This window comes from Cricetulus griseus (assembly GCF_003668045.3).
Source record: "Cricetulus griseus strain 17A/GY chromosome 1 unlocalized genomic scaffold, alternate assembly CriGri-PICRH-1.0 chr1_1, whole genome shotgun sequence".
In the NCBI taxonomy this organism is placed as follows: Eukaryota; Metazoa; Chordata; class Mammalia; order Rodentia; family Cricetidae; genus Cricetulus; species Cricetulus griseus.
This window is the reverse complement of record NW_023276807.1, coordinates 95698802-95719849: the sequence shown is the minus strand read 5'-3', so window position 1 is coordinate 95719849 and position 21048 is coordinate 95698802. Positions and strand designations below refer to the sequence as shown.

The window sequence follows — 21048 nt, the reverse complement described above, 5'->3', positions numbered from 1 at the left end:
TACTCCTATCCCCAAATCCAAAGATGTCTCTGTATCAGAAGGGTTTGCTTAGCCCTCCACTCAGGAGAAATGAGTGTCAGGGCCTAGTACTCTCTAGAGTTGTCTTTATTTCCTTCTCTTGTGTGTGGTCCACATCCGTTCCCACCATCCAGGCTTGCTTCCCATTTCTGAAGATGCATTTGTGGCCTGAACTTGCAGGTGGATATGACCCCTTTCAGTTGTACCTTGGGTGTTTTGGTATGAGATTTTCATATTTCTAAATCTTTCCACCTCTGGCAACTTTAGACACCAGTGATCACCACCTAGACAAAGGAGGTGCAAACTTTTACAAAGACAGTACTCAGAAGGAGACACCTGAGAACAGGGTCAGGGGCCACAGGCTTTCTAGTGAATTCCAGAGGACGAGACATGAGTGTCATGGGAGAGGCTGAAAATATCTTATGGGGTGGGAGTATGGCAAAGACACAGAAATGATTCCACTAGAAGAGATTTCTTGCAACAGCAGCAATCACACAAGACTGAATCCTGTAAGAATTGAAGGCAATGCCTACAATAGATGTTTGTACATTTCTAGTCATCTAATGCTATTCACAGGGGCAAAAGGGTAGAAGTAGCCCCAGGACATAATGGCAAACGAATGAATTTAGAAACTGTGGTGTGTTCATAGAAGGGACTATTGTTTAGCCAGAGCAAGAAAGGTAATTCTGACACTTGTACTGGCTTTCCATGAAATAAACTAGCTAACTAATCATGACTCTGTTTGAGGCTGATGCATTAAGGATAGAATGCTCCAGGAGTCATGAGAGTGTAGATCTGGAGTTGGATTTGATAAAGACTGGCGTGAACATGAACTATGCATACATGGTGTATGCTTTATTGCATTTTAAAAACTTCAAGCCTTGATGGTGGTGGTTGATATTGCAACAGTGTCTACACATAAGACCCTATTGAGAAGAAAGAAAAAATATGGCTGAGTTTATGGAGGGGGTCCACTCAGCTTGGAAAAGATAGTGTTGGTAGGAATGCACCATGAAAAATTGGCACTGAGTCAGGGTAACACCACACTTCGGTTACTGCGGGAGAGCATTTTCTCCCATAAAATATAAAGAAGGCCATCTTGTGGCTCAGAGTCATCTTCTTTAAGGATAGACAGATGGAAATGCCAAAGCTGGTTTGCATTTGGAATTTCATCTGCTTTCAGGGTTATGCTGTGCTATGGTATTTGACATTGGAACTCAGCCTGTATAGCCAGCATCTCTGGCTCCTTTTCATCAACTGCTGCTCTTCATTTTATCAGGATCTTCATTCCACCACTTTCTTCTAGGTGAGGGATAAGAAATCAGCCCACACCTCCACACATCCATTCTGCAGCTTCCACCCCTGACATACAGGAGCTTTCAGACATCTTAATATCATATCCGACAATAGAGTGATATGGTTTCTGAGTCTCCTCAACATGCCAGATACCTGTTCTGGGGAAAGTTGCCACTTCTTCTTCTGTATAGTTATACAGGTGTTCTACCATTCCTTCTGTGTGGTTGTACAGGTGTTCTGTGACCCTTGATGGGTTATGAGTTCCTACTAGACTGGATTCTCCTCCCTACAAAGGGAAGCAGCTGTGAGATCGCAAACAAGACACCTTTGAATTGGAAGATCCTATCTCTATATTGTGTTTAGGAATTTAATTGGTGGGCTCATTGCAGTTGTATTGCAAATTTGATCCTTTAGCTAGGTGTGAAGGAACATGGGTAGTTTATTTCAGAGCAGAATCACAGCACCAAAATCTTTAGAGCACAATATTGAAAATAAATGACATCGAGAAAGACAAAGGCAAAATGATTATTTTCTCTGTATATCATGAAATTGCCAATTCTTCTATTTCAAAACTTAGAAGAAAAATTAGAGCTGGCAGCTTATATACCCTTTAAGTATAGAAGGCACTTATTTTCAACTTTGACAGTGTCTGCCAATAATAACCAGAGGAAAATGGCTAGAAAATATTAAAGGTTTTAGTCTGTAGATTGGTAAGGGCATATTTTCTAGGAGTTTTCAAACCTTGTAGCTTCTTTTCAATACAAATATTTTCTGTTACCCTCTTCTCTATTGAAATGAAATAAACATATAAGAAAGCCTAGCTGGGTAGCTAAATAAAAATTAAGGCACTATTTTAGTCACAACATGAAAGAGAAATGGCAAGTGATATTTAGTCAATGATGGTGGGTAGAAGAAACTGCCCCCTTTGTCTCAGAGGTCCAACCCAAGATAGTGGCTTAGGCATGGTCCAGAATCGTAGACTTATTGAAATGTATTTCTAATAGACGATAGGATAGAGGATGGGTTGGGTGTGTCTACACTGAAACAGTGATGTAAGATAATTGAACTGCAGAGACACTGCCTGGGGAGGTATTCTAGACAGCATATGAGTAAGACTGAAAAATAATAGGGAGCTTTGCTATTAGTAGCTGCAATGCATGAGCTTTTTTTTTTTTTTTTAAAGTAAACTACTTTCTTTTTGTTAAAGATTTTTGTGTGTGGATTATTGGTGTGCTTCGCCAAGGATCCAGCACTCTGCCTGTCACAAGGACCACTGGTGTGGTTTAAATGAGAAAGGTTTCCCATAGGGTCATGGATTAGAACAACTCAGTCCCAGTTGGTAGTGCTTTTTGGGAAGATTATGGAAGCCTTAGGAGGAGGAATCTTGCTGGAGGAAGTGCATCACTGGGATGGACTTAGCATGCTCCCACTTCCTGTTCTCTTACTCTGCTTACTGTGAAGAGACAAAATGTGTTTTCTCTGATCCCAATGTCCACAATGGCCTCACATTCTTGCTACCATGCCTTCCCCTCCATGATAGACTATATGTTCTCTAAAACTGAAGGCTAACATAAATCCTTTTCTCCTATAAACTGCTCTTGGTTAGCAACAGAATAGTATTTAAGACTTCCATGTTGACAATGATGGCACAGTGGTATGAATGTAAATAACACACACTCAGGTCCTCTCATTTCCCTAGTCTCCCTAAGTATTAGAAAACTAGAGAGAACCTTTGAGCCCCCTCCCCAGTCTAATGAAATTATACCGGTCAACCAATTCCAAACATACATGCCCTTTCTCATTGGTTCTGGAAAATCACTTTCCAGTGCATGTTCACACTCTCTTCTTGTTCCCTATGTCTCTTGACCATCCCTGTTCTCCCTCAGTGGTCCTGGGTAATATGCTTTTCTAACTTCTCTGGGAACTGCTAGTAGAAAGCTGTCTTTTTAATAGCAGTTGCTCACCATATAAAGTGACAATGTGTATAATAGATACAAATAATGATGATGATGATAAATATACCCCAAAGAGAATATCAATATCTTTGAAATCACTGTTGGAAAATATCCTGTGTTCAGAAAGTTGTCAATATATGGACTTCTTCTTTCTCTGTCTCGGTCTATCTGTCTGCCTGTCTACACACAAATATATACATACCAAGCCACAAAGCAATACTTTATCTTCATTTTCTTTGCTACATAGCAATCCACTGGTTTGAGGCAAACTCTTCTAATTCCCATATGAAAAGGTATCAGATAACTTCGCAGGCTGCAGGACCCTATGTCAGAGGCCACGCTCTCTGTTTGAGAGCTCATGAATGGCATCTGTTCTCTCTCAAAGTTTACATTTCACAAATTCTTCTTTATATTCTCCAAGTCACATTTAACTTCACCAGATCTGCGCTTTTCATCGACATCTTCCCTTATAGAGACAAGGGAAGTAATTCCAAGGGGACGGGCAGATGATGATAATTAGTTTCCTTTCCTCATAATCCAATATATGGTGCCATGGAGACTTTAGCTTGGTGTACACCAAGACCTTCCCACACACTGTACCCAATAACACTTAGGATTGTGTGTAGTGTGCATGAACTGCTAGAGTGTGCACATAAATTCTGACCTCTAAGGGAAAGCACAGCCCTGAGCTGAGCAGAGAGGCGGTCACCCTCACATGGCTCAGGCAGCTTCTAGCCTTAGAGAGACAAATCAATTCTCTAAGAGGATTTCCAAGGACTGTGCTGATTATGCCTGTGATGACTTAGAGAGTCAACCTTTAAGATTCAATTTATCTCCAAATTCACTTGTTCTAACTGAACATCCTCTCGTATTTTGTCCCTTCTTTCTGTTTTTGAAGCCATCATCCTAGGTCTCCTCATTCCTGCTCAGGACCATTTGATCACATAATGCCTTCCTATGTCTCTCCTTCTTCCCTAGCTTCTGCTGTGCATTCTCTGTGTGGACCTCAGTTACAGTTCTTCCAGACCAGATGGACCCAACCTTCCCATACTGAGAGTTTTTCCTGACTTCAAAATGCTGCAGGAAGGGGTTCCATGTCTTGAATAGCTCAGATGACCTTGACTTCCCCCAGTGTTTATTAGTACCTGGCTTTCTGCTTCAACCTCACTAGTATGGGAAGCAGTGTCTGATACCCAGATAAAATAAGTCGACCTAGCTAAACTCAATTTCAGATAACTACAGACATTTGGGTGATATAATAAAACATGATGTGTTGTTTGTGTGCAATTCAAATCCAGCTGGGTATCTTGTATTTGTATTTGTCACCTCTAGCCATCCTTCCTTGCTCTTTTCTGCCTTTGCTTTCTCAGATCTTTCCCTCTGCCCGCACCTGTCTGTTCTGTATCTATGGAGACCCTGTAATTGCAATGCTGTCTTGTGCTGTGTTTCTCTCTGTGGTGCTTGTCATATTCACTAGTACAAAAACCATAAGGACACGAGTCTGGGTCTGATCCATTTGTGTGGCCTTGAGCCAGCAGATGGAGATTTCATCGATACGATTGGCAACTCTTTGGAACATAAAGATGAAACTGGGAACAAGCTAAACAAGGAACAGGATGCTATGGGCTCAGATGACTTCAGGCTCCTTGCATGGATCTGTGTCCTCATTTGCTCTGTTCATTCTTGGGCTGGCCTGCTGGCACTGTGTCCCCAGGAAGAGAATCATTACCCTCCTTTTCCTCCCTAGGAAGAATGTCTTATCAATTCTCAGCAGTGTCTCCCATGAGCTCGTCCCACAGGGAAGAGACCATTAAATGTTCCAGTGCACATGACTATGTGCATATATGTATTATTGTGTATTCAACCACGTATGTGTGCATCATGGTCATTACTTTGAAAGCCATTGGGTGATGATGCCTTTGTACCATGTACTTTCAATAAAGCAGATTCCTGCTTTTTAGCTTTCTATTTGATACTCCCAGTGTTTGAAGATGTTCAGTTGCTTCCTTGGAACAGGCAGGTGCAGCTGGGGACCCTTTTAGTGTGCTTGGAGGAGCTGTTCCTTCCTTCCGGTTGATCTTGAAAATGTGAGCTGTAATTTATCACACTGGCTTATTTTGATTGTAAAATCTTTGGAACATTCTTACATTTTTTTGAAGGAACAGAAAAAATATCAATTTGTCCCCAACTATCAACTAGAAATAGTAATATCATTTCCATTCTGTTTCAGATACCTTTCTGCACATCACTGGGTTCATATTACATCTATACATTTCTCTCTGTTTGAAAAGCAATGCTATCCAGTCACATCTTTAAAAATATGAATGGCTATTCAACATATCACTAAATAAAAGTAAGAGTTTCCTAATTTCTTCTACTTCAAAAGCCCAACTTCAGTTCTTTCCCATTATAAACAGTAGAATGGTGACTATTTACACTCAGAGTGTGTTTATACCTTGGTGTTGTTTTTGTCATCTAGAACTTTAATCACTAATTCAAAACCTGGAAGTGCTTTAAGCAACCGAGTCCTGGTACTTGTCCCATTCCCATTTTCTCCAGGGATGGCTGAACATGTGTACTTAAGAAGCCCCTCAGTAGGACACTGTCACTTCATGAAAAGCTGGGAGATTGAGGGCAGCAGCTGGCAAATGCAGAATAATTTCCCATTGTATTTGTTTGCTTGTTATCTCTTTTGTTTCCAAAAATGCATTGTTCATGCTTGTCTGTGATGAAGCTTATTGAATAATTTGTAATTAAGCTGGGACCCAAAGATGAGATGAGCTTTTTCCTTTTGTTTGAGGCCAGGGAACATTGTGTGAAAGGATATCCTGATATTTCTTGCTGGTATACCTGTTATATCTTTGCATAGACAGGTAAGTGAGAGTAGAAGCCAGCCACTGCATAGCTTCTGAAGCCAACTCTGTTTTTAGGCAAACCCTTGCTATTCTCCTCCCAGAAGCCACCATGCTTGTCCCTTTATACTGTCCTGGTTGATGTGGTTACTCCAGGTTATATACTCCCATCTGGAGCTATGGAGCTAGAAACCACAGAAAAATAAGACGATGCAGCATTTGTCTTTCTGAGTCTTTGTACCTCAGTCAACATGATCTTTTCTAGGTCTGTCCATTTACCTGAAAATTTTATGATCTCATTTTTTATAGCTGAATAGTATTCCATTGTGCATATACACAATACTTGCCCATTGTGTATATGGGTAAGTATTAAGTTGTAACATTTAAGTTGTTCCCATTTCCCAAATGTTATGAATGAACATTGCTAAGCAACTATACACACAGAGAAGTGAAGCTATCAAGCTTCCCTTTACAGCAAATGAAGACCACCACAGAAGACCACAGCTGGGCAAAATGAAGAGATCAACATATGGGGAGCCCAGCCCCAAAACGTATACCTACAGCTCTTGCATCTGTGAATCATGGAACATCACAGATGTAGGGCAGAAAGATTGTAAGAGACAGAATACCAGGAAGTCTGCTGTGAAAGAGTTTGTTTTAGAAATGATTGTTTTGGCAAGAATGGAACAATGACAATATTAATGGACATATTGACCTGGAAGAGGGGTAGCCCAAACAAAGAACTACAAACAACAATGACTGCTAGGAGAAGGAGAATTAGCCTCCTCAAGAGATTAACCTTCTTATTATCCAATGAAAAGAGGTCAGCCTTGAAATTATATACACACAAACAACAAAAATGGATTCAGCAAGTTGTATTTATATATTATTTGTCATGCACATATCTATATTTATATTATATCTCTATCTGTACATATGTAATGAAAGTCAAACAAAAAGGAGCTATCAGCTTGAGAGGAAGGCTGGGAGGGGCTTGAGGCAGGATAGCTGGGAGGAGCTAGAGGAAGAAGGGGGTATTTTAATTCTATTTTAACTAAAACATTTTTAAAAATAAAAATATAGAAAATCTATACATGGTCATTTTTCTTTTTCTCTTTTAAAAACATTTATTAAATTTCTTCTACCAAGGGAAAAACAAACAAAACCACTCACCCTTTGACTCATTTACCATTAACTACTTCCTTTAAAGACCACCTTTCCAAAAACTCACACATCATGAAGGGCTAGGAATTAGGGTTTCAAAGAGGAATCTGGGGATAGAAGTAAACACAAAAGCAGGAACCAATACTAGACCTTGTTATAGCTCTTCACCGTCCTTTGAGGATATGACCAGCCTTTTGAACATTCTGGGTAGAATATGTATTTGCATGTCTTTCTTCTGCTGGATGGTCAAAGTACTAAAATCTCTTTCTGTGGGCCTTTTAATCCAAGTTACTGATACAGTTTAGGCTTTCAGGTAAGTTTCCCAAATCACACTTAGGTGAGAAGGAAATTTGGATGTGGGAATAATTAGAGACCCTTTCATCTCTTTCTGTGTGAAACACAGGCTAAACGTGCTGAGGTGAGTCTGGAGAATGTATTTAAAGAACGTGGATATGTTTTATATGGAATTGCTAGAATTACTAATTATATGTTTTTGTAGAAATTCTTTCTGAATAATTCTCTCCAGCACTGACTTCATGTTCCTGTTATCTAGTAACCCTTGCAAGCATTAAAGACAGGTAAAAAAAAAAGAGGAATAGCATCACAGGTGCCAGAGGCTTTCCTGGTGGAGCACCCAGCATTTATTCGAGTTTACAGAGTGTATCTCTAGGTTACTTGAGGGAAGTAGATTTGAGGGAGGCTAGAAGATAGCTCCAGCTTGACCCAAGGTGGAATATTTAGGGTTCCCCTCAAAAGGGGACATGCTATGCTATTATTTGATTGGTTTATGTATGTGGTGCATATTGAAATTTATTAGTAGAGAATGACATTTCATTTGGACTAGTTAAGATTACGTACTCTAGAATTTTCATATACATGGAAAAACATTCTGATGTTAACTTTATCTTACTTTCTTAGGAACTTTTGGTTTAGGGAAACCATGGTATTTTCCCTTCACTGCATCCTATTGGAAAAGTGTGTGTGGTTTGATGGAGAAACGGCGATGCTCTCTGAGTTCTGGTCTATTCTTCTTCAATGAGGATTTTGGCAACAAAGGTGGGTAATGAGAAGCACCATTGAATGAATTTTGCTCTGGTCAGTTTTGATTTTTACTTCTATATAGGCATTTATTGTTTTGGATAGATTCCAAGGTTCCCCCATTTGTGTTGCTCTGGGCTCTGAAACAACCAGACAGCTAAGCTACAATGCTTTGGTAATGTCTGCATAAGCCCAGGAACCTGGGAATTGTCCCATCACCTGTTACTTATAGTGTTCCTCTCTGTGTATTGTTTATATTTGTACATATATTATAGTTTGCTACAATTAAAAATGAACAGGTATGATAAAACTAAAAGAAAAGGCAAGCAGCTGCCAAGTATAACCCTTAAACTTTTTCAAAATGATTTACATGTTCTAACTTCTGTGACACTTCTCATAAAACCAGGGACTTTTCTTATGACAGTAAATGTTCTTAAACATAGGAGAGCACCATTCATGTCAATCACTCTACATCATCATGACCTTTGCCTGTGGGCCAGGCACAAGAGCCACTCACAGGAAAGTCCCTGTGAATGGAGATGGGCCACCATGTACCAGCTAGATCCTGCCATGCTGGATTTGTATTCTCAGTGATATTGGAAAGTAATTTAAACTCTAATTAGTGAAGTAGATTATGGATGGGTTAGGAAATGCAGATTATACCCCACCATCCCCTATCTACTCTCATGCCAGGAGAAGATTTCCTGTGGACATTGATGTGTAAATAGCCTGTTTATTTCCCATGTCTACAGAGCCCTTGTGCACATCTATTTGTATTTCTTTACACAGTGGTTCTCCTATCATAAGAGATCAAAGCTTTGTTGTCAGTGGCTTCAGTACGGTTTTGCCATTACACATCTTGCTCATTGTTTTTGGTAATGAAGACTGTGGAAGTGCTTGGCGTGCCTCCCAGAGCCAGGATTCTGGTCCAAAGGAACAGATGATTGGATAGTGTTGGCATTGTTTTCCAGGCTGTTGGAACCTTTTCATGATGAATGTCCATTCCCTACACAGGCTTCTCACAACAAAATGGCCCAGGAGAGCTGGAAGGAGGTACCCCAGGAGTGGCTTTAATTTCTGTGACCAAGGAATATGAAGACCACAAGGTGGCTGTCCAAGAACTCACCCTCACCTTCCACAGAGACCAGATCACAGCCCTACTGGGAACCAATGGTGCAGGGAAAACAACCATCATGTGTGTCTCATTTTCTTTTCCTCTTCTCCATCCCTCTTTCCTCCTTCTCCTTCCATTTTTATTTTTCAATGTTGTTGTTTTGCCATGATCTCAATATAGAGCTTAGTGATTCAGAAGAAAGAACAAGCTCTGTCTCCAAAGACCCCCCCACCATAGTCCTCAATCATATTTTAGACCTGGAGTAGATTGCAAAAACTGGCGAGTTGGATGGATATTTTGCAATATGCCAAACTTCTTTTATTTTCTTAAATAATCCAGCATACTTTGCTTTAATCTCTTGAATTCCTTTGACACCTGCTAAAGTATAGTTTTATTTAAATAATTATAGAAAAGGAGCAGAGAACTCTTTAAAAACTTTAAGAATTTTTTGCTTTTCTTTTTTCATCTTCTTTTCCTTTGACTCTTTCTTGCTAAGTCCTGGATTTGGGTTTTGTATCTAAATTTGATTAAAGAATTAAAAAATTCAATCATGTAGCCCCAGAGTGGGGGAAATGAGTTCGAATATCTATAGCCTTGAGCTGGTTGTGGAACAGTGCCTTATTTAAGGCTAACTGCCAAAATTATGGACTATATCTTTGAGCAAATCACTTTTTATTCTTTTTCTCACCAAATATGCACAAGTCTAATGTATGGATTAGCAAAAATGATGAAAAGGAAGTATTGTCAACCTTAGTGAGGACAGCAGAAACCTAGTGTCTGTGGAGCTCTAGAAAGGTCTCCCTGGAGACAAATCAAAAGAAGAGCACAGAGTGTTTTTATTTGTACCTCACAAACTGAAATAGAACTAAGGGTTTCTCTTAGAACTTGAAAATTGGGAATGCATGAGTTATGGAAACAATAACTCAGCAAATGTTTGCTAATGCATGTATCTTAACAGGGAAGCTTGGTGTACCTGTCTTGCCAAATTATGAGAATTAAATAAGAAGGTTCTAGATGCTTCAGTGCTCACTAACTATTTGGCTTTAGTGATATTTGGAGTACATTTGGAATCATCTTAAGTGCTTGTCTCTTACTGCAGTGCTTGGAGCCTGAGAGCCACTTACTGAACTGGGTCTTTACCATTTAAACCAAAGGCCTCTGAGACTAATACAGAGCTGATAGAGTTGGATCTCTGTCCACAGAGTCCACTTCCATAGATTTGCCTAGCACAGATCAAAACTATCTGATGAATATTGTATCTGCCCTAAATATGTACAGATATTTTTCTTGTCATCATTCATTAAAAAATACTATATATAATTGCTCTAAAGTACAGGGAAAATTATAGATACTGCATGCATACTGACATTTTTTGTATATTAAACTGGAGTATCTAAATTTTGTTATAAGGGGCTATTGTGGAACCAACTCCCAAAGATACTTGAGGGATCATTACATTTATAACTTTATTGTATTTCCAAATAGGCTTGGAAATTCTTATAATAAAGATTTACTTATTGAATTTCTTAAGAGATGATTTTTGTAAGTCAATATAGTCTGTTTATGCATGTAGTTCAGTAAGGGCTGGTATATTTGTGTGATGTCAGAGCCAACACCACAGTGAAGACAGAACATTTATTTCCCTTTCCAAGATTTCCTGTGTCGTATTTTGGCCCTGGCCCTTGAATGGTCACTGACCTACTATTTTCTAATTTGTTTATTTATTCTAGAATTACATATAAATGGAATTGAGCCTACCTTCTTTCATTCACATTATTTGCCCAAGTGTGACACAACTGTAGATGTCTACAATCACACTTTATCCCCTGGGAGACAGAGCACATTCATGTGTCTACCTTTCATAGTTGGACAAACAAACATCCCGTGAATTCCTTATGTTTTAATTGACCATGTGGAAAATTGGTCACTAGAAAGTGTGAGTTCTTTGTAAGCTGCATACACCACCTGGGAACTTAGTGGCTCACTGATGTTTGTGCTGAATTTTTGTTCTCTACAGATCCATGTTGATGGGGCTCTATCCTCCTACTTCTGGAACCATCATCATAAATGGCAAGAACCTGCAGACAGATTTGTCCAAGGTCAGAGAGGAGCTGGGAGTATGTCCACAGCAGGATGTTCTCCTGGACAACCTCACTGTGAGGGAGCACCTAATGCTCTTTGCCTCCATAAAAGCACCTTGGTGGACCAAGCAGGAGCGACAGCAGCAAGTCAACAAGTTAGTAAACAGTTCTCTACTCCCCCTTCCTGCCTTTGCCTAGCTATGCAGGTGAAGAACATGGAGATATTTAATATTATCAATATCTATGTTTATGAGAAGAAAAATGGCAGATGGTTCTTATATATAGAAGAAGTACAGAGCCAACAACCTGGGAATCTTAGAGATTTTTCTGGAAAAGAACTAGATTTGATGGTTTGTCTTGGAAATGGAGAAAGAATTGAGGCAGCATGGAAAGAGTGGTTAGATAGGAGGTAGAAGCCTTGTGTATCTGGAATAAACAAAATACAAAGGGACACAAGGAAAAGGGCTGATGGACTCTTATTTGGCATGCTAAGAAACAACAAATTTATTAGGTATGTATGCATGAATGAGCTCAGGACTGTCATTGGTCTGACGTCTGCAAGGTAGATATATCCATGTCACAGCAGGTGCACCATCTTGGGAGAAACTGTAGACAGAGATGCAGCACCCTGCTCTTTGCCTCCCCGTTGATCCAAGTACAGGTGAAAGAAACACTAAAAATAACCTAGAATAACAGATACAAAGGCAGAAATCACATTACTCCAGTCTGATATAGCCTGGAGAGGAGTATAGGCTGCATCACAGGACTGCATCACGTGTCCACAAGATGATATGGACATGAGTTGAAAGGGGGAACACATAGTAAATTAAGGACAAGGCAGGTGGTGGGGTGGAGTGATGGAGAGGATTTGTTTTGCAGCAGTGAACAGGTGGGTGGGGGGCTGATGGAAAAGTAGGCCAGTGAGGGCTCCTGAGAACCTTGTAGTAGTGGAAGACATGCTGTCATCCCATTTGAAGTTATCTTCCAAGAGCAATATGGAGGCTGTCTCCATTTTGCAGACGTAGCAGTTGATCCTCAGAGAGATGCACAACTCATATAGGGATGTGCAGGTCTGCCCTAGGTGCACCTGGATGCTTTTATCTTGGGTTGCAGCATGTAGGAACAGAGAAAGTTCTGTTTATAGGATGACAAGACTGACTGGACAGGGGAGGAAGGGTTTTCCAGGACATTTTGGTGCCACTGTCTTGACCACAGCAACATAGCTCTGTGAACCTTATGATTGCCTGAGAAGTGAATATTATTTGTTACTAACTATGATCAATGGGTCTAACAAATATAGGCAGCAGTGGCTTTAAAATGTGGTCAAGGCATGTCCCCTAGCATCCTTTAGTAGAGAGCTTAAGGGGGTAAGGGAATCCTGGTTCCTTATGGAATCTTCAGAAGCATAGTTCTCCGAAGTCTTAACTGAGAAGACCATCTTCTGATGCAGAACTGTCTAGGTTTATACACAAGATTTTAGATTGATGGGGCAAAGCAGTCTTATGGGCTTTCTTTGTTAGGGATAAAATAAGAGAAGACCACACGCCCAGAATGGTCACATAGGTCTCAGGGGCCAGGATGGGAAAGCAGAGCATCAGGGGAAATCTCCATGTAGCTGTCCCTGACAGTCTCCTGGTGCCGAGTTTCAGGAGAAAGTGACAGCGTCCTTCAGGGGAATGCACTGTTGCACAAGTTTCCTTTGCTCAATCTCAGAAAAGATCAGCATTTTAGATCATTTCAACTTGAGATAGCTGCCTATGTTTAGACACCAACTATGACAAGGGCATATGTAAAACAAATCAAATGTCCCCTTGGGCAGATGCTCACTTGCTGAGGGTCAAATGCAAATTAAATTCAATGTCATGGAAAAGATCCTCATGGGACAGGAGTCCTTGTAGAAAGTGGCATATGGTACCACAAAGTTTGTTTAAATGCTTCCTTTTCCATTTGCTTCCCTCTCAAAATTCTTCCCATTGGCATGTTCTCTTCTGTAAAATGCTATTCTCTGATCACCTCATAATATCTTTTCTCAGTGAGCAATAGCAGAAATGATGTAAGTAACAATTACCTCTTGATTGTACAGAGAACATGCTTACTTTATACTACTTAAAACCATCTCAAACTTGAGGTAGTTCACAACATGAAATAGCTGTTTGTATGTATGAACTATATACTAGATAGCCAATTGGCTTCATACAACGTATTCCTTTTTACTATAAAGACATAGGTCACTTGTTTCAATTAATGTTTCTTTTGCATATTTTCACTTACAATGATGGGTTTCATTATGACATTTTCTGTTAGTACTCTTTTGCCCCCTAATGCACTAACTGCTTTGCTTTTATGCCAAGTATATTTGCTTATATGTTTAAATCTGGAGTCTACATACTTATTTATTTTGAAAATTTGTATCTATATTGGGTCATAGAAAATTCTACTGTGATAGTGACTAGGGGCTTAAATCAAACTCCTGACAATGCTACATAGATTTCATTTTCTTATTTTGATGCTAGGCAACCTTTAACAGTTATCAATTCACAGCATGTTACCTAGCAACAAAGCCAATTTACACAAAAGCAATCAGAATGAGATCATGTTTTAGGACAGTAGTTCTCAATTAGAGTGAGGGAGAACTGAAAACATCTGATTTGGAGCCACCCTACTTCTGATTAGTGTTCTGTAGCACAGCTTGTTTTCCTTAAGGTCTGAATTCATTAACACATGAGTTCAAAGAAGGTGGCAGATCTTGTAGAATCTATGGAGTGAGCACTTGTTGAGAGGCAGGTGATGATTGTTCTGCCCCTCCTTTGATCTAAGGAAGACAAGGGTAGCCAAGAGAGGACCATCTTCAGACCTGGAGTAATTGAAATACTGTTGTTATATCGCTACCATATATAATTCCAGTGAACATTATGGAACTCAAGATGGGGGCAGGTTATCTTGGTATAAAATGAGAGCAGTATGTGAAAGTAGAGCTGAGAGAGAATGGCAGATTGATCCAGGTCTACAGTAACCTGATGATGATGTGAGATGAGGAAGAACTGGCCAAATGAACATGGAGAGTGGACAGAGGAAGACTGGAGAATGAATCTGGCCCCTCAAAGAAAACAGAGGGATCAATGCCTCAATTCTGTACAGGGTTAAGTGAGATGAAGAGTAATAACTGGCCTTTGCTTTACTACACAGCCATTATTGCCCTTTAAAGGTGAAGTTTGGGGATAGAGGTCTTCTAGAACCATTTAAGGAGAGAAGGCAAGGAAATTTATCCTACATGAGAGCACAGACTAGAATGATGCCACACTGGGAAAATGACGTTATAGGATGATGTGAAGACAGGAATGGTAGAATCCTATCTGCCCACTGCTGATAGTGGTCTAGTAGAGAATGAAAGATTGGATGAGGTACAGAGGTGATTGCTTGATGGAACCTTGCTGGCTACAGGGCAGTGCAGGGCCCTTGTAAAGAAGCTTAAGGTCATCACTTCAGAAAGCACAGGTGGTGCAGCACACCAGGTAGTGGGAGGCAGGGCAGAGTGTCTGGAACCTTTATCCACTCTCAGCATTATTTTAGAATTAAGAATACATGAACTGTGAATTGTCTACCACAGCTGAAATCTCATATTTGGGAAGTGGAGGTTAGGATATCAGGAACTCAAAGTCATCCTATATTGTATGGGTTCAAGTTCAAGATCAGCCTGGGTTACATGAGAAGCTCTCTCTATGTATACATGTACACATAAAACACATATGGGTTTGAACAGAAGTTCCCTGCATAGGTGAATAATGATGCTTCTAAAAGTCATAAATTATTAAAGAAAAACTCCGAGTGCCAGGCAACACATTGGATACTAAATTCCAAAGAATCCCAAGACAGTAAACTGAGGAGTAGGACAGATTAAGAACACATCCAGGATTGGCATGTGACAGCAATATTGGTAGATGTGACAGTTCCTGGTGACCTGGACTTTAGGGTTAATTGGGAGGAATATGGTCTGAAGGTTGTGATGAGTCACTTGCTATATATCTAGACCTGGAGAGATAGAGGATTTATGATGGATACGATACCTGACTCAAGCCCATTTCCCCTCTCTTACCCAGGGTTCATTGTGTGGCCTCTCCTTTACTGCAAGAATGGGATTTGCTGCTGTTTCTTGTATATGTCATTCATTTCACCCCAAGTTCTGGCAACTGTTTTACAACTTTATTTGGAAAATACTGCTAAAACATTGCCACCTTGTCAAATCACCCTGTCCATCTGGTCGACCCCTTCTGCTACTTCCTTTAGAGTCAGAGGGCCTTCCTGCAGAACCAGAGACTTAGTTTCTTTGTACTTATTGTAATTCCTTATCTGACTTTTCCACCGGACTCTGATTTTCTTGAATTGAAGACAAAAATGTGATTTATTTCTCTGCCCCTAGAAAGTGACAGGTATCATGCATTGTAAGGGTTCAATAAACTTTTGCTGTATAAATAAATGGATGATTGAAGAGAAGTTTCCAAACATATTTTTTGGCACATGATTGGGACTTGATATGAGAAAAAAGTCTTTCTTCCTTTCTCTGCTGCTTAATGATATTCTTATTAGGGAGATTTGCTGTCCTTTTTATGAGAAATCAGAAATTTAGTTTAATCAGAAATTATCATTTTCTTTTGATTTGCCAAACTTTGATAATTAGGGAAATACTAGCCCTTGAGTAATCTCGGACTTTTGTTTTGTTTTTGTTTTTCAAGACAGGGTTTCTCTGTGTAGCTTTGGAGCCTATCCTGGCACTCACTCTGGAGACCAGGCTGGCCTCGAACTCACAGAGATCCGCCTGCCTCTGCCTCCCGAGTAATCTGGGACTTTTAAAATCAAAGAAAAAACAAAACAGCAGACAATAACAGTTGGGCAACGTTTGCAAGTGGTTTACTTTTCTCTAATATTTATGTCTGATCTAAGCATGCAAGCATGCCCTAAAACCAGCAGGCTGGGAATGATCAGGTTTTGCCAAAGATTCATTTTCCAGCTCCAGAGAGTGGCTTTCATAATACCATACTCAGACAATATCCAAGAAACCAACAGTCCTAGCAATGTATCTTTAATCTGGAGAAGAGTCAAGTCCTTTGACTCCACTGACATTAGCTGGTATTATATTCATTTTTTTAAATGCCAGGGGTACAGTCACCAACAGGACCCATGCACAAGTGGTTCTTGAGCATGAGATACATAGAAGAGACAAACAGGAAGCACTTTGGTATGTTAGACATATAATCAGAACAGGTTTGAAGCATTTGACAGTTTTTAAAGACTGATTTTCTTGTCTGTGTTCTTTGCTGACTCATTTGTCATTAATACACCCTCAAGTGAGCTGAATGGACTCAAGTCCTTCCCTGTGTTAGAATGGTCCATGTAGAAAGGTGTTGGTAGACCACAGAGTCCAGGCACTTGCTGAACCATTCTTTCTCCCCTTTCCTGGTGGGGTCTTCTGAACCATGCCTATACTGGAGAACAGGGGATGTCTCTGTTCTGAGATTAGGCTGAGATGTAGCAAGCAGGAAGTATACTCTGAACCTTGGGTTAAACACAAACTGCCTTGGTTCTTGGTTGAAAACTAGACAGAAACTGAATTGAGTTCTATCTATGTGTCAGGCAAAAACAGGCAGAAAAAATGAAACTGACAAGAAAAATTTCCTTATTCATTAGACAAGGAAGTCCTTGTCATTCCCTTGCTACTTTTCTAGGTATCTGGAAGCATTCCAGGAGCCAAGTGTTCTTGAAGCTCAGCTGTGCAGATCCCTTGCGATTCTCAGGCACCTGTCTAGCAGCCTTCTCCTTTGCTGCAGAGTGACATTTAAGTTGTAGACTGTCAGAGTGCTAAGGAAGTGCCTTTGAAGCAAAGGTTCTGGAATGATGTGAAAAAAGAGGGTGAGCTCTTAGTAAGAAGAATATACACCACATTAAACGTCTTTTTGCTGACCAACTACTCCTGAGCATGGCGCCTGCCATGGAGCATGGCTGATGTACCCAGTGTTACTCCATAGGAGAGTGGATTTTTTCCCTCCTCCAGGAGCTATGAATTGCAAATAACTTCTTGGTTAGGAGTGGGGCTTTGTGTCTGCTTCCCTTTCTTCATGCTGAGATTTTGTCTGGGTTGAACTTGTGCATACTGACATAGCCTCTGTGAATTCATTCATGCATCAGCCCTGTTGTGTTGAGAAGGTATTGTTTCCTTGGAGTTGTCCCTCACATCTGGCTCTTCAAATCATTTTACTTCCTCTTTGCATAGAGCCCTGAGCTTGGAGGGAAGTGGTTTGACATCCCATGTAAGTTTGAGTGCTCCGAAGTCTCTTACTGACTGCACATTTTCTAGCACAAAATGGATTCCATGTTTTTAGGTGCTTTTTTTAAATTTTGTTTTGCTTTGTCTTTTTGATTTTTTATTTGATTGTTTATTTTGATTTTTTTTACAGAGGGGAAGAATATGAAGTTGGATGGGTAGGGAGGTAGAAAGGATCTGGGAGAAAATGGGAGAGGGAAAAGAATATGATCAAAATATATGAGAAATATTTTTTAAAAAACAATAAATATAAAAAGTTCTTGTTTTAGTTTTCTGAAATCTAGAACTCTCAAGATTGAAAGACTATTGGAGATTTACTCTAATATTAATGATAATTGGTGATTTCTATTTGGCAAAGGGCATCATTGCAAATTCCTGATTATGTAGTCAGTTTAAATGGGGTTATAAAATTTTCATGCACAGTGGGTCAGTGAGTTAAAGGACTCTAGTGAACCCTGGGGCTTTGCCTCTGCTTATGTATTATTCTCCATATGCATTAGAAGAATTCAGGTTCCTTCTTTGTGGGAGGCCTGAATGAAAAGAAGAGAGAAGCTTCTCTAGACTGTTGACCAAAGTAGTTTCCACACAACTTTGAAGCTACCATGACTAGCATCACACTTGACCCAATGACATGGTATCAGATTTCCAGCTATAAGCCCAATGCTATTGTGCCTAGCATGCACCCTAGCATCCCTAATTATTGGCATATGAACCCTGAACATTTATAAAGACCTTAGGCACAGTAAGTCATTCTACATGACATGAAACCCAGAGCAAAGCTTTCAGGTGTTCAGGCAGAAGAATGAGTACTTCCTTGTTGTTCCAGAACTCTTGATGAAGTAGAGCTAACTCTGCATCAGCACAAGCCAGCTCGAGTTCTGTCTGGAGGCATGAAGAGGAAACTCTCCATTGGCATTGCTTTCATGGGCATGTCAAAGACAGTGGTTCTGGATGAGCCAAGCAGTGGGGTGGACCCTTGCTCCCGTCGCAGCCTCTGGGACATTCTACTCAAGTACCGGGAAGGTAGGTGGTGAACCTCATTCTACTTTCTCTCTCCACAATGCTGCACTTGAGAAAAGGTTGGTTATTGAATATATGAAGCAAGTCACATTACAATGAGGACACATGATTTTGTTCAGAAAAAGTAAGATATTCTAAAATTTTATGGGCTGTGTTTTTGCTAATATATGTATAATACTTAGACTATCAACTTTGTGTTTGATCTTTTAACCCAATATTAGCAATGATACAGTTAGTGAGATTATAGTTAAAGGTGATATCATTTGAAGCGGGTTTTGCCCAAATGACATTACATTTTAGAAGTATGAAAGATGAAAGGATGCAATTAGAGGTCATCAAAAACAAACTTTCCAGAGTTAGTCAGCTTTCTGCTGCTGTGGCAGATAATTAATTAACTTAGAAGAGAAAAAGACTGTTTGGGCTCATAATTTCAAAGATTCCAGAAGATGAGTGGTTAGTCCTCATTCTAGTTTGCTCTCTTGTTACCTGGATAAAATACTCTGACAAAAGGCAACCTGGGAAAGAAAAGGTTTATTTTATCATATGCTTCCAGGCCATATTCTGTCATTGAAGGAAGTTAGAATAGGAACTCGAGGCAGGAAGCTGGAAGCAGGAAATTGGAAGCAGGAAACTAGAGGCAGGAACCATGGACAGACATGATTTGCTGACTCACTCTCTGGGTCACTTCGGGTCTTGCTGTGTTATTCAGCTCAGGCACTCAAGCCCTCCTCCCCAGAGATGGTTCTGGTGCCCACAGTGGGCTGGACCCTCCCACATCAATCATCATTCAAAACACTTCCTCACTACCTTACCTGATGTGGGTGATCTCTGAATTGAGGGTTCTCCTCTGAAAAGTCTATAGGCCATTCAGGTTGACAATTAGTGCTAGTCACAGTAGTCCTTTTTCTTTGGACCTGCAGATGGTACAGTATATTATGGTAGATGGGGTAAGATGGCCACTTCATGATGGCACAGAAACAGATCCAGGAGGGACATGATCCAAGGGCCTAATTTCCTTCTAGCAAGCCTCATCTCATGAAGGTCCTACCACTTCCCTTTAGCATATCAAGCTGGCAAATAGGCTCTTAATATGTAGACCATGGAAGGTTTTCAGAATCAAAATGGTAGCACCTTGTATTATATGAGGAAGCTGAGGCATGGTGAGATGGACATGTGACAGTCTCACATCTCTAGAGAAAAGCTGGCTGGCAAGGAGGGAAATATATCTCTGCCTTAGAAGGTCCATATGTCTTTTGTAATATGCTCATTGACCATTGTAAGCACTGGATAAGCAACTGCTGCTTTTCAACTTCTGACTGTTTCCATACTCCAGACAGGTAGGAAGTATGCAAAAGGCACTTTACATAGAAAAGTTCATTGAACAGAACATGGGGAACAGTCAAGCACATCTCAGTGCTGATGAGAGACTATCAAAACATCTGAGGCTGGGCTGCACACAATCATAACACGTTGTTTCCCCATTTCCTTTCCTAGCATATGATTTTACTTCTGCTTGATTTAAAATTCCAACATCCTTGGGGGTAGATCAGGATTTGCTGTAGAAGAAAACCAGGGGAAAAGAACAATCTAGAGCCTGCCTCTTTCTTCAGCAAATAGGCAACAATTCTGTTTCTTCTGTCCTGTAGCTCTGAGGAATTACAGAAGGAGAACACAGTTTGAGAAGCTGGGGAATGGGGCCAGCAGATACGGCTTTGCTGTCCCATATATTCTTGGTTTTGGTTGTGAAGCTTCATGGGAAGAATTTAGGTCCTGTCTGAGGAGCTGGCTTGGAAGTCAGGATGCTGAGTGTTCCTGAGAATCAGGAACTGGTGTTTTCACTCTTGCTAGATCCACAGCTGCAACACTAAGAGGAAACCAGAGTTGTGAGAGATTGCTGCCCTTGGAGCTGTCTTGCTGGAGGCCAGAGCAGGTTTCAGGATCTGCAGCTAGAATGTCTCAGAAAAGCAGGAACAATGGAATATGAAACACTTTGGTTTGACTCCTTCAGGGAGTCACTACCCAAGCTACAACTGCAGGGGGTGAGAGGACAGTGACTGTCTCAGTCACCACACACAGACCAAAAGAGGTTAGATTCTCTTCCCCCCACTTGTAACTTCCTTCAGTCTCTTTGTTCCATTTACTTGCATGCCATTTGTGAGAACACAAGAAGGGCCAGGATTGAGAAAATGGGAAG

At 40.4% G+C, this 21048-nt stretch overlaps 1 protein-coding gene across 1 annotated transcript in view; it reads left to right on the top strand.

Annotated features, from left to right (window-relative positions):
* The window catches only part of LOC100767606 (ATP-binding cassette sub-family A member 13), a 406786-nt gene that overhangs the window by 184511 nt on the left and 201227 nt on the right, over window positions 1–21048 (top strand). The window contains exons 36-39 of the mRNA XM_035452975.1: window positions 8204–8341; window positions 9338–9518; window positions 11455–11673; window positions 18661–18857. Of these exons, the coding sequence (XP_035308866.1) occupies window positions 8204–8341; window positions 9338–9518; window positions 11455–11673; window positions 18661–18857 (735 nt within the window). The remainder of the gene's footprint in view (window positions 1–8203; window positions 8342–9337; window positions 9519–11454; window positions 11674–18660; window positions 18858–21048) is intronic.